General features: G+C 46.2%; 1 protein-coding gene across 1 annotated transcript in view; it reads left to right on the forward strand.

Annotated features, from left to right (window-relative positions):
- Positions 1–9008, forward strand: part of SPIRE2 (spire type actin nucleation factor 2) — a 28152-nt gene extending 19144 nt beyond the window's left edge. The window contains exons 4-15 of the mRNA XM_073659211.1: positions 54–122; positions 1403–1567; positions 2482–2568; positions 2645–2768; positions 2945–3108; positions 3613–3829; positions 3905–4017; positions 4097–4231; positions 4358–4425; positions 4749–4776; positions 4890–5005; positions 6326–9008. Of these exons, the coding sequence (XP_073515312.1) occupies positions 54–122; positions 1403–1567; positions 2482–2568; positions 2645–2768; positions 2945–3108; positions 3613–3829; positions 3905–4017; positions 4097–4231; positions 4358–4425; positions 4749–4776; positions 4890–5005; positions 6326–6533 (1494 nt within the window). The 3' untranslated portion in view covers positions 6534–9008. The remainder of the gene's footprint in view (positions 1–53; positions 123–1402; positions 1568–2481; positions 2569–2644; positions 2769–2944; positions 3109–3612; positions 3830–3904; positions 4018–4096; positions 4232–4357; positions 4426–4748; positions 4777–4889; positions 5006–6325) is intronic.
- The last annotated feature ends 1440 nt before the right edge of the window (positions 9009–10448 follow it).

Below are 10448 nucleotides of genomic sequence, written 5' to 3' on the forward strand. Positions count from 1 at the left end.
TCGCTGATGACCCCACTGACGTCCCAGATAACACGTTGGTTTTGATTTCTTAGGTGCTTAAGAAGATGAAGGTGGAGGAGACAGAACCGGACGGACTGGTGAACCTGCAGAACACAGACTGGGTGAGCGGGAAGGACACGGGTTCAAATTAGGTCTGGCGACTTTGGCCACCACAAGTGAACGCGGTCGCATCGTGACCTACGAGTTGGTTGCAAAAAAAATCCAACTGATTCTGACTTTTTGCATCTTGCTCATCGCAGTAGTAATGCAACACCATTCACTTGCATGTCAACGCTGAGCAGTTCCAGCCTTAAAAGCTTTTTGTGCAGCAGCTTCTAGGCAAAAAAGGTGCGGAAAAAGGAAAAACAAAAAGCCGCAAAAGTATTAATTTATAAAAGGGACTCTAATTTCTGTCTATTAGATATCTGGGGTGTCGGAAAGTTGACTCCGCAACTTTTCTGCTCAGCGTCAGGGTTGCCAACCTTAAATTTCCGAACAGACAACTTTTTTTAGAAGTAAAGTTTTTTTTGTATGATAGTGAAACCCTTGCATTAGAAAAATCTAATATGGCAACTCTGTCCAACGTGTCCATTGGTGAAATAAGAGGTGCAGCACAACCGCTTTATTATGCATTTGTGGCCCTATATGTGCAGCAGTTAAAAAAAAAGAAAGAAAAATTGCCGCTTTGTCTGACCTCGTACAAGTCCAAGTTGCAGAAACAGACCCATATAATAGATTTTCTGATGGAGTGAAACAGTTATATGGATGCAGAGCATGAGGGAACGTCAGACATATTTATACCTGCCTGGTCCTTATGAAGCCGTCAGTTCCCATCAGTAGAATAAAGTTTGGGCAAAAACTTGCGGCTGTGGAAAAATGGAATAGGGCCCCATCAGAGGGGTGCAGGAGCATAATACCAAGGTGGGAATCAGGGGCGGACATAACATTGGTGCAACCTGGGGCCCAAGAGGTAAGGGGCCCATTTCTACCTCCAAAGCAGGTGCAATTTTGCATTTTTAGGAGCTCTTGGGCTGCAAAGGGCCCATATATTGTCCTCGCACCGGGGCCCTTGGGAATGTAGCCTCGGACTTGATATAATTCCTTCTTGGAATAGGAAGCTCCTTGCACATGAGCAGCTGGAAGTGTTAATCCTGGAGGCACCTGTGTAATCCCTGAGCATGGAGTGAGTGCTGCCTGTCTGCAGCCGCCCGCTGTCTACATCACCATGTCTTGTGGTCGTTGTGCGTCCCGCCATACTATGTTCACTGTGTGTGTGGCGCTCTGCTCCATGCTGGGCGCCGTGCAGTACGTGCTGTGTTATGTGTGCGCCTCGCATGGCTGCGCGCGCTCCGCTGTGTGCTCAGTGCTGTGCACGTCACACTTGGTGTCTTGCGCTCTACAGGCACGGTTGTGGGTGCAGCTGATGCGAGATCTGCGACATGGGGTGCAGCTGAAGAAGGTGCGGGAGAAGACGTTTAACTCTTTGCCCACCGAGTACCAGCTCACTCCATTTGAGATGCTTATGCAGGACATCAGGGCACGAAACTACAAACTGCGCAAGGTCATGGTGAGTACGAACTAACACCTGTGCTTTTACATAACGTGCTGAGGATTTGTCGCAGTGTTTCAGTCCCGCCATATATGTTACTGAATACTCAGAATTGTGCAATATAAGGGTTATTCCCCAGAGAGTAGGTTATGTCTTGCTGATTAGTGTGGATCCGACTGCTAGGACCCCCAGAAATTGGGGGCGTCTGCAGAGCCCCAACTTGAATGGAAGACCCCCACTGTATGTCTATGGGACGGCAGGAAATAGTGGATTCTTGATGATTTTTGGAGACCGGTTTACACTTTCAGTGAGACCTCAGTCTCCCGATCTGACGCGTGACCTCTTCATATCGGGTCGGGAGATCTGCGGCCCCCTGTGCTCTGACCGATTGTGAGTGAGGTTGTGTTGCAACAGATTTTTGGTATTAGATAGAAATGTTGTCATTGTAGACCTCAATGTGAGGCATCGTCCAGAAATACATGTTGTTTTTTTTTTGCGTGCAAGAAAAAAAGGGACCATTTTTCAGCAATGTGCCGGATCACATTTTCGTCCATGTGTTCGTTTTTACCATAAGTGCGGCATTTGTTTTTATTACGTGCAAAAAAAAAAAGATAATAATTCCAAACTTTTACCCATTTAAAAAGTAAAAGACCGCGCACAGATGCTCTCTGTTTTTTTTTCTTTCACGGACTCATTGCTTTGGGTGAATTTGTTCCAGATCAAAAACAAACATTCAGTGTGCAAAAAAAACAGCAGCATAGAGTATAATGGGTACTTTATTCATCCGTGAAGAATACATAAAAAATGGACGTCTGAGGTTGCGAATGACAGTGACTCGCTTGCAGTCCGCAGCTGATTCCAGCCATGTGGATCGGATCTCATCCACGTACCGCAGAGATTTTTCGCTGAAATCCCAATCTGATTCTTCACAGGTCGGCGGAGACATTCCTCCCAAGGTGAAGAAGGACGCACACGAAGTAATCCTGGACTTCATCAGATCTCGTCCTCCTCTGAAGCCGGTGAGGTGGACGGTCGTATGTCGCTCACTGAGCGGAGTGGCGCCATCTGTAAACTGATCGGTTCTGTTCTCTGCAGGTGTCGAAAAGGAATCTTCCCCCGTTGCCGCTCAGACCGGTCAGTCTTCATGAAAAGATTCTGGAGGAGATAAAACAAGAACCAAAACTGCGTCCCGTGCAGACGGAAAGGCGAGGGCAGAAAGGTGCGGTGCGGAGGGGTCACAAAAGTAAACTTTTTTGTGCTCCATTCACGCAAATGCTGATATAATACTGCCACATACTGCTGAAATAATACCGCCATACAGAGCTAAAAAAACATTTGCACAATTTATCATCCCCCACTTGTGCTATTTTTCTCTTCTCTTCTGTTCTCCATCAGGCTTTGGCTCGCTCCCGTGTATCGTGGACGCTTATTCTGCCGACAAGAAGTCAACGTCTTGTATCAACCTCACCGTCCCGGACGCTGCGGCCCCCCGGGCTCGTCCCCGAATACTGCTCAAGGCTCCCACGCTGGCAGAGATGGAGGAGATGAATCTGTCTGAGGTACAAGGACCAGATTATTCACTTGGAAGGATTAAGGCTCAGACACGTGTCAATATGGAGACTGGAAAAGGGACAATCTGTGCAAATGGCTGCAGAAGTAAACCTGTATTATACTCCAGAGCTGCACTCACTATTCTGCTGGTGCAGTCACTGTGTACATACATTATTTATCTTGTGTCATATTTGACGAGGAGAATAGTGAGTGCAGCTCTGGAGTATAATACAGGATGTAACTCAGGATCAGTAATGTAATGTATGTACACAGTGACTTCACCAGCAGAACAGTGAGTGCAGCTCTGGAGTATAATACAGGAAAAGTAATGTTTTGTATGGACCCAGTGACTCTATAAATACATATATGTCTATGAGCTTTATGATGTTCTAGCTATCAGCCCCCCAGTATCTTCAGCCATATAGCCTGATGCATGGTAATATTGGGGCATTTAGGAGAGTAGGGTACACATAATTCTGCTGTAATACTGAGGTATCGCTGTCTTCCTCCAGGATGATGACTCCCCCAATTCTGAGCTGCGGCGGGTGACCAGTGCTCCTTTGCCCCTGAAACGTGACCGCTCGTTTTCGGAGCAGGACCTGGTGCAGTTACAGACGGAGATGGGGCACCGGCCGCAGAGGGAGACAGCCCCAGAACAACAAGGACCGGAATCTCGGGCGCGATCGGGCAGCATGACCACCCCGCACCGGCCTCTGCAGCGGCATCTGAGTAAGCGGCTGCCCCCCTCCCCTGTATCTATTCTTACGCCGGGTACATGCAGCAATGTCAGATCTCCCATTACAGTGGGTTGTTCGGACTATGGCAGCCCTGGATCGCCGTCGCCCAGCCTCAGCTCCGTGCAAGAGAAGGCCGAGCCAGAGTCATTGGCGGACACCCACTCCCGGCATCGCTGGCTGGTACGTGTCTGATGGCGTCCATTTTCTTTGTGGCCTCCGGTTTCGGGTCCTGTCAGTGACAGTTCCGTCCTTCTTGCAGGAGTTCAGTCACCCGGTGGACACGTTGGCGCTGACCGTAGAGGAGGTGATGAACGTGCGGCGGGTGCTGGTGAAGGCGGAGATGGAGAAGTTCCTGCCGAGCAAAGAGCTGTACACCAACCTGAAAAAAGGAAAGGTATGGAGGAGGACAACCACCACCATCATCCAAAAACCTGCACCCTTAAAAAAAATAAAAATACAATTTCGGCCATATTGGCTTGTGTCAATCAGATCATCATGGTGTCCATGCTTCGTTCCTTAGGTTTGCTGCTGTTGCCGGACAAAATTCCCTCTGTTCTCCTGGCCTGCGAGTTGTCTATTCTGTAAAAGGTGAGGTACACTATGTATGGAGGTACACTATGTATGGGTGAACTTTTCTATTTCCAGATTTTTGACTCGTTCTGTAAATTTTTCATGCAATTATAAGCCCTCGACGATACACGTTTTGCCATCTTTTCACTCTTTTGAAAGCGTTTTCCTAAATGAGGGATTGTTTGAAAACTTTTGCAGCGGTGTCTCTGAGTGAATTCTCAGCCCTCTTGCCATCTGGTGGTTGCTTGAGGAAATGCAAGTCACGATTGGGGGGGATTTTTTTTTTATGAATTATTAAGCCTTGACATATCAATTTAAAACTATTTTTTTCTTATTTTTAGGTCTGCTTGTGGTTCTTGTAGTGTTAAGGTAAGATTTCATCTGGCATTTGTAGTACTACAATACCCAGCCAGGACAGATAGTTTGACATTTTCATGCGCCGTTGCTGCCGCTAATAGTCGTCCATTGACTTTCTCCAATAGATGAAGCTTCCCGCCAAGAAGTTGGGGCACATCCCTGTGTACAGTGTGGGGTTTGAGACCCCCCAAGGAGTAATTGGCACAAATGGCAATGCTCACAAGAAGCGGGACGCCTTCCAGTGAGTATCTATCCTCTATAGGGCTGCGGACCTGAAGGCGGCAATAATACGTGGCCACTAATAAATATCAGCGTGGTTGTGTTGCAGCCTCAGCATGGGGCACAAACATATTTGGGAGAAGGTTTTGCCTTGTGCTCATTGTCGCCCCTTACTGAGCAATATGGAGTTAGCATGAAGCATAGTGGTGGGAGAAGAGAGCTGATAACTGGGCTGAGCACATTTCTAGGTGCTAAAAATCAGACCACCTTTTTAGAGAAAAAAATATGGCTGCTTTCTAAAAACAGCGCCACCCATGACCACAGGATGTGTCTGGTATTGCCACTCTAAACAACATAAAAGGATCCTATTTAAGGGATATGCTAAAAAAATAACTTTTATTGATTTTTCCATTAAAAGTGGTCAATACAATTTAAAACTACTACAGTGGACTTGTATTATTCCAGTGTATAAAGGGAATCTCGTAATATTGGAATCCCTCTTATACAAGCTACAATTCTTTAGGCTTTTATATATAAATATATTTTCATCTAGAACATTGCTGCAGTCCATAGATCTATGTAGCACTCTCTTACAAGTTAAACTAAAAGACACACATATAGCTCCCCCAACTAGTTTCAACTATACAGGCTTCCTCAGGGGGCCAGAGCTATTACTTACAGGTGCACCTCACTAAATTAGATTATCAAAGAGTTAATTTATTTCAGCTTGGATTGTGGCCTCTCCACTCTTCCTTTAGAATCTGGGCCCTTTGGAGTGTGTCAATGACTGCCTTCTGGACATCTGTCAAGTCAGCAGTCTTCCCCATGATTGTGGAGCCTACTGGAACAGACTAAGGGACCTTTTTAAATGCTTAGGAAGCCTTTGCAGGCGTTTTTTGTTAATTATTCTAATTTACTGAGATAATGACTTTTGTGTTTTCATTGGCTGTAAGCCATAATCATCAACATTAACAGAAATAAACACTTGAAATAGATCACTATGTTTGTAATGACTATATAATATAGGAGTTTCACTTTTTGTATTGAAGAACTGAAATAAATTAACTTTTTGATGATATTCTAATTTAGTGAGATGCACCTGTATAGCTCTGGCTCCCTGAGGAAGCCTGTATAGGGGAAACTGAGCAGTAATTCAGTAGTGCTGTGGTTCCTCATTTTCAGTGGTTCCAGATCAGAAGGATCCAAGCAATATACCATGACTTTATTAGATGAGAATACCCCTGTAGCTTCTGTGATAATGCCCACTATGGCCAACACTGGAATTGCCCACTAAACTCTGCACCATGACAGTGATTCTTCTCTCCTCTCCACTTTTGCCCAGGTCCTGCAGCGGCCTGTCCTGGAAGAACGTCGAGGGTCAGTTCCCGCACATCTACGCTCAGGGTTCTGCTCTGAAGGACGTGTGTTCGGACTGCGCCAGCTTCATCCGCGACGTGGTCTGCTCCAGCCGAAAAAGCGTGGACATCCTAAACACCAGACCCCGACCGGGGACCTCTCACCCCCAATATCGGACAGTCAAGAAACTGTGATGAAATGCAGCAGCCGCCGCAACTTCTACCCCCCCACCCGTCTCCACCGATTCCTCTCGCTAATGTAGAGTCCTGGTGGGAGGAGGGGAGCAAGTGTTAACCCCTCCTAACCCAGGCGCTTATAACCTCTCCTATGTATAATATTAAGCTTCTACTGAATGAACCGATCAATGTGAGCTGATGCCTTGAGGAGAGGAGCTGAGCTGGTGTCATCACTGGTCCTGGAGGGAAGACCTGTTCTGAGGAAGGTGCTGGGTCACCAGGGACGTCAGATGGATCATTGAGTCATATCGGTGCCCACGCTGCTCCTGAAATCCTCATTTCATTACACAATGGATCCCTCTATCGCCACCTATAGACTAATTTTACATGACTTTTTTTCCCATGGATCACTGAACTAAAAATTGGATATGCTCTCAAATCAGTAATGTTTATTCCATAAAGAAGACTTGTCATAATGTCATTTTTTTACCTGGTGTAAATGCCGCTGTTCTCCTGAATCCGGCGATGTTTTCCTTTTCTTCCTGCGCCTCTCCATTCCTGAGATATGGCCTCATCTTCCCTGTATATAAATCTAGTCTTGTTACTAAGTGGGTGTGGTCCCCAAAGAAGACGCCCACTTGGATAAAAGACCAAATTTATATATGAGGAAGAAGGGGTCATATCTCAGGAACGGAGATACATAGGAACAAAAGAAAAACATCGCCGGATTCTGGAGAACAGCGGCATTTATCTCTGGTAAAAATTACACTTTTTTTTGCTCAAGAACTTTAACATGAATATTAGGAAATAGCGATTTCCTAATTTATTTGCAAATGTATAACCCCTAGTATTGACATCTGTGTCTTCCTATTATAGACCCAGCTAAGGACACTCTGTGGTCTACATACGATGGGGGTGCAGGGAATTTTCCAGCCCAGTCGTTGAGCCTCGTGACATTTTTCTATTGTAAAATGTAATTTTAGGTAATTGCTTGGAAAGCAATTTCCTGAGGCAAAATAATATGTTACTATAAGAAAATTCCTGCAGAAGTGTGCTGCTTTGAAACTACAACTCCTAACATGCCCTGACAGCTGCTGGGCCACCGGGTTGCCGCACGCTGCTGGGCCACCGGGTTGCCGCACGCTGCTGGGCCACCGGGTTGCCGCACGCTGCTGGGCCACCGGGTTGCCGCACGCTGCTGGGCCACCGGGTTGCCGCACGCTGCTGGGCCACCGGGTTGCCGCACGCTGCTGGGCCACCGGGTTGCCGCACGCTGCTGGGCCACCGGGTTGCCGCACGCTGCTGGGCCACCGGGTTGCCGCACGCTGCTAGGCTGTTAAGTGTCACTACACATTGAGTCTAGTTTCATATAACAGGCAAATTTTGCAACCTGACTGGGGGTGACCTGAGTGACCGTTGTTGCTGGTTCTGGTCATTAGAAACACAGTTTGGCTGGGACAATTGGCCATATTCATGGTACAGAAATGTGCTCGTATTACACTGGGGTGAAAGTGACCATAGGGTATGTAATTTGTGGTTGTTTGGCGGGCTGGGAGTTGTAGTTTTACAATAGCTGGGCCATTAATGTGTGCAGGCTTCACTACTGCGCAAACCTGCTAAAAGCACTTTTGCATCCAGGTCAAGATTGAGGGGGATTGTTGCAAGGGGTTACAGCACCCAGATATTAAAGTGTAAGAGTGGATTGCCCACCTACGTCCATGGGGTCCTGCTCATCTGCAGGGCAATGACATGCAAGACGCTGGGGTATAGTGATAATCACCCTGTCATCTATATACTGTACATAGTCCTTCTGCTATACCCTATCTGACCAGCAGAGGCAGTATTTTCCTATGCAAAAGAAACGAGCAGTTCCTGACAACTCTGTACAGGAGATGGAGTTGTCACTTTCTTCATAACTTTTCTGACATCTCCATATCACGAGGTCTCACGTCAGTAGGATTCTGGGGTGTAGATTATCTGGACCAAACCAAAAAAAACTGAATTTCTGAGTTGCACTTTAATGCCTGGATGTTCCAGTTCACAGGGGAGTTCAGTGATATCACAACCCGGTGCGAACCTCACAGTATCCTCTGCCTTGTCCCTATTGCATGTGCCGTCCTCTCGCCCTGAATTGCCTTTTAATGTGGATCTTACGCAGCCACCGACCCCATCCTCTTCCCGGACGCCCTCTGGTTATATACAGGAGGTTGTATCGCTACATAGGACCTTAATATGGAGAAGTACAGGTGCGCCGGCTGAGATTTAACCCCTTTAGGACAGGCCGAGCTGATTGACTGTTGCAGGGCAACGTTTCGCCAGCCCCCAAGCCGTCCTCAGGTGGTTCAAATCCTATTTTTGTAAGAAAATAAAAAACAAAAATAAAATGTAAAGACTGAATGATTGTGTAAATATATATATAATGTACAATGTATCTCCCTGACAGCACTCGTCAAAAAATGTCGCACTGCAGTAAAGATTGTTTTTTTTTTTCTACATTGTCCGTGTTGAGTTCTTCTTTAGTCTGTAGAGACTGAGAACCTGCGTCAACGTGGGGGGTCTACGGTGGTCTGTGTGAGCATGGGGGGGGAGGCAATAGTATTTGTTTTTAATGGATGTATTGCATAGTGTCTGGTGAGGGCATGGGTGTCTGAATGAGGACAAATTTGGAGACTGAAAGCTTGTACCCTACTCAATTATGGAGGTAGTCTCCCACATAGCAACTAGCGGACAATACACCCATAATATACAGTGGGTACGGAAAGTATGCAGACCCCTTTAAATTTTTCACTCTTTGTTTCATTGCAGCCATTTGGTAAATTCTAAAAAGTTCATTTTTTTCTCATTAAAGTACACTCTGTACCCCATCTTGACTGAAAAAAAAACAGAAATGTAGAAATTTTTGCAAATTTACTAAAAAAGAAAAACTGAAATATCACATGGTCATAAGTATTCAGACCCTTTGCCCAGACACTCATATTTATGTCACATGCTGTCCATTTCCTTGTGATCCTCCTTGAGATGGTTCTACTCCTTCATTGGAGTCCAGCTGTGTTTAATTAAACTGATAGGACTTGATTTGGAAAGGCACACACCTGTCTATATAAGACCTCACAGCTCACAGTGCATGTCAGACCAAATGAGAATCATGAGCTCAAAGGAACTGCCCAAGGAGCTCAGAGACAGAATTGTGGCAAGGCACAGATCTGGCCAAGGTTATAAAAGAATTTCTGCATTACTCAAGGTTCCTAAGAGCACAGTGGCCTTCATAATCCTTAAATGAAGAATTTTGGGACCACCAGAAGTCTTCCTAGACCTGGCCGCCCAGCCAAACTGAGCAATCGTGGGAGAAGAGCCTTGGTGAGAGAGGTAAAGAAGATCCCCAAGATCACTGTGGCTGAGCTCCAGAGATGCAGTAGGGAGATGGGAGAAAGTTCCACAAAGTCAACTATCACTGCAGCCCTCCACCAGTCGGGCCTTTATGGCAGAGTAGCCCGACGAAAGCCTCTCCTGAGTGCAAGACATTTGAAAGCCCGCATAGAGTTTGCTCAAAAACACATGAAGGACTCACAGACTATGAGAAATAAGATTCTCTGGTCTGATGAGACGAAGATAGAACTTTTTGGTGATAATTCTAAGCGGTATGTGTGGAGAAAACCAGGCACTGCTCATCACCTGCTCAATACAATCCCAACAGTGAAACATGGTGGTGGAGGGCATCATGCTATGGGGGTGTTTTTCAGTTGCAGGGACAGGACGACTGGTTACAATTGAAGGAAACATGAATGATGCCAAGTACAGAGATATCCTGGATGAAAACCTCTTCCAGAGTGCTCTGGACCTCAGACTTGGCCAAAGGTTCACCTTCCAACAAGACAATGACCCTAAGCACACAGCTAAAATAACAAAGGAGTGGCTTCAGAACAAACATGTGAC

This window comes from Phyllobates terribilis, unplaced genomic scaffold, assembly GCF_046119375.1.
Source record: "Phyllobates terribilis strain yellow unplaced genomic scaffold, ASM4611937v1 Scaffold_13__5_contigs__length_258822181, whole genome shotgun sequence".
Classification (NCBI taxonomy): domain Eukaryota; kingdom Metazoa; phylum Chordata; class Amphibia; order Anura; family Dendrobatidae; genus Phyllobates; species Phyllobates terribilis.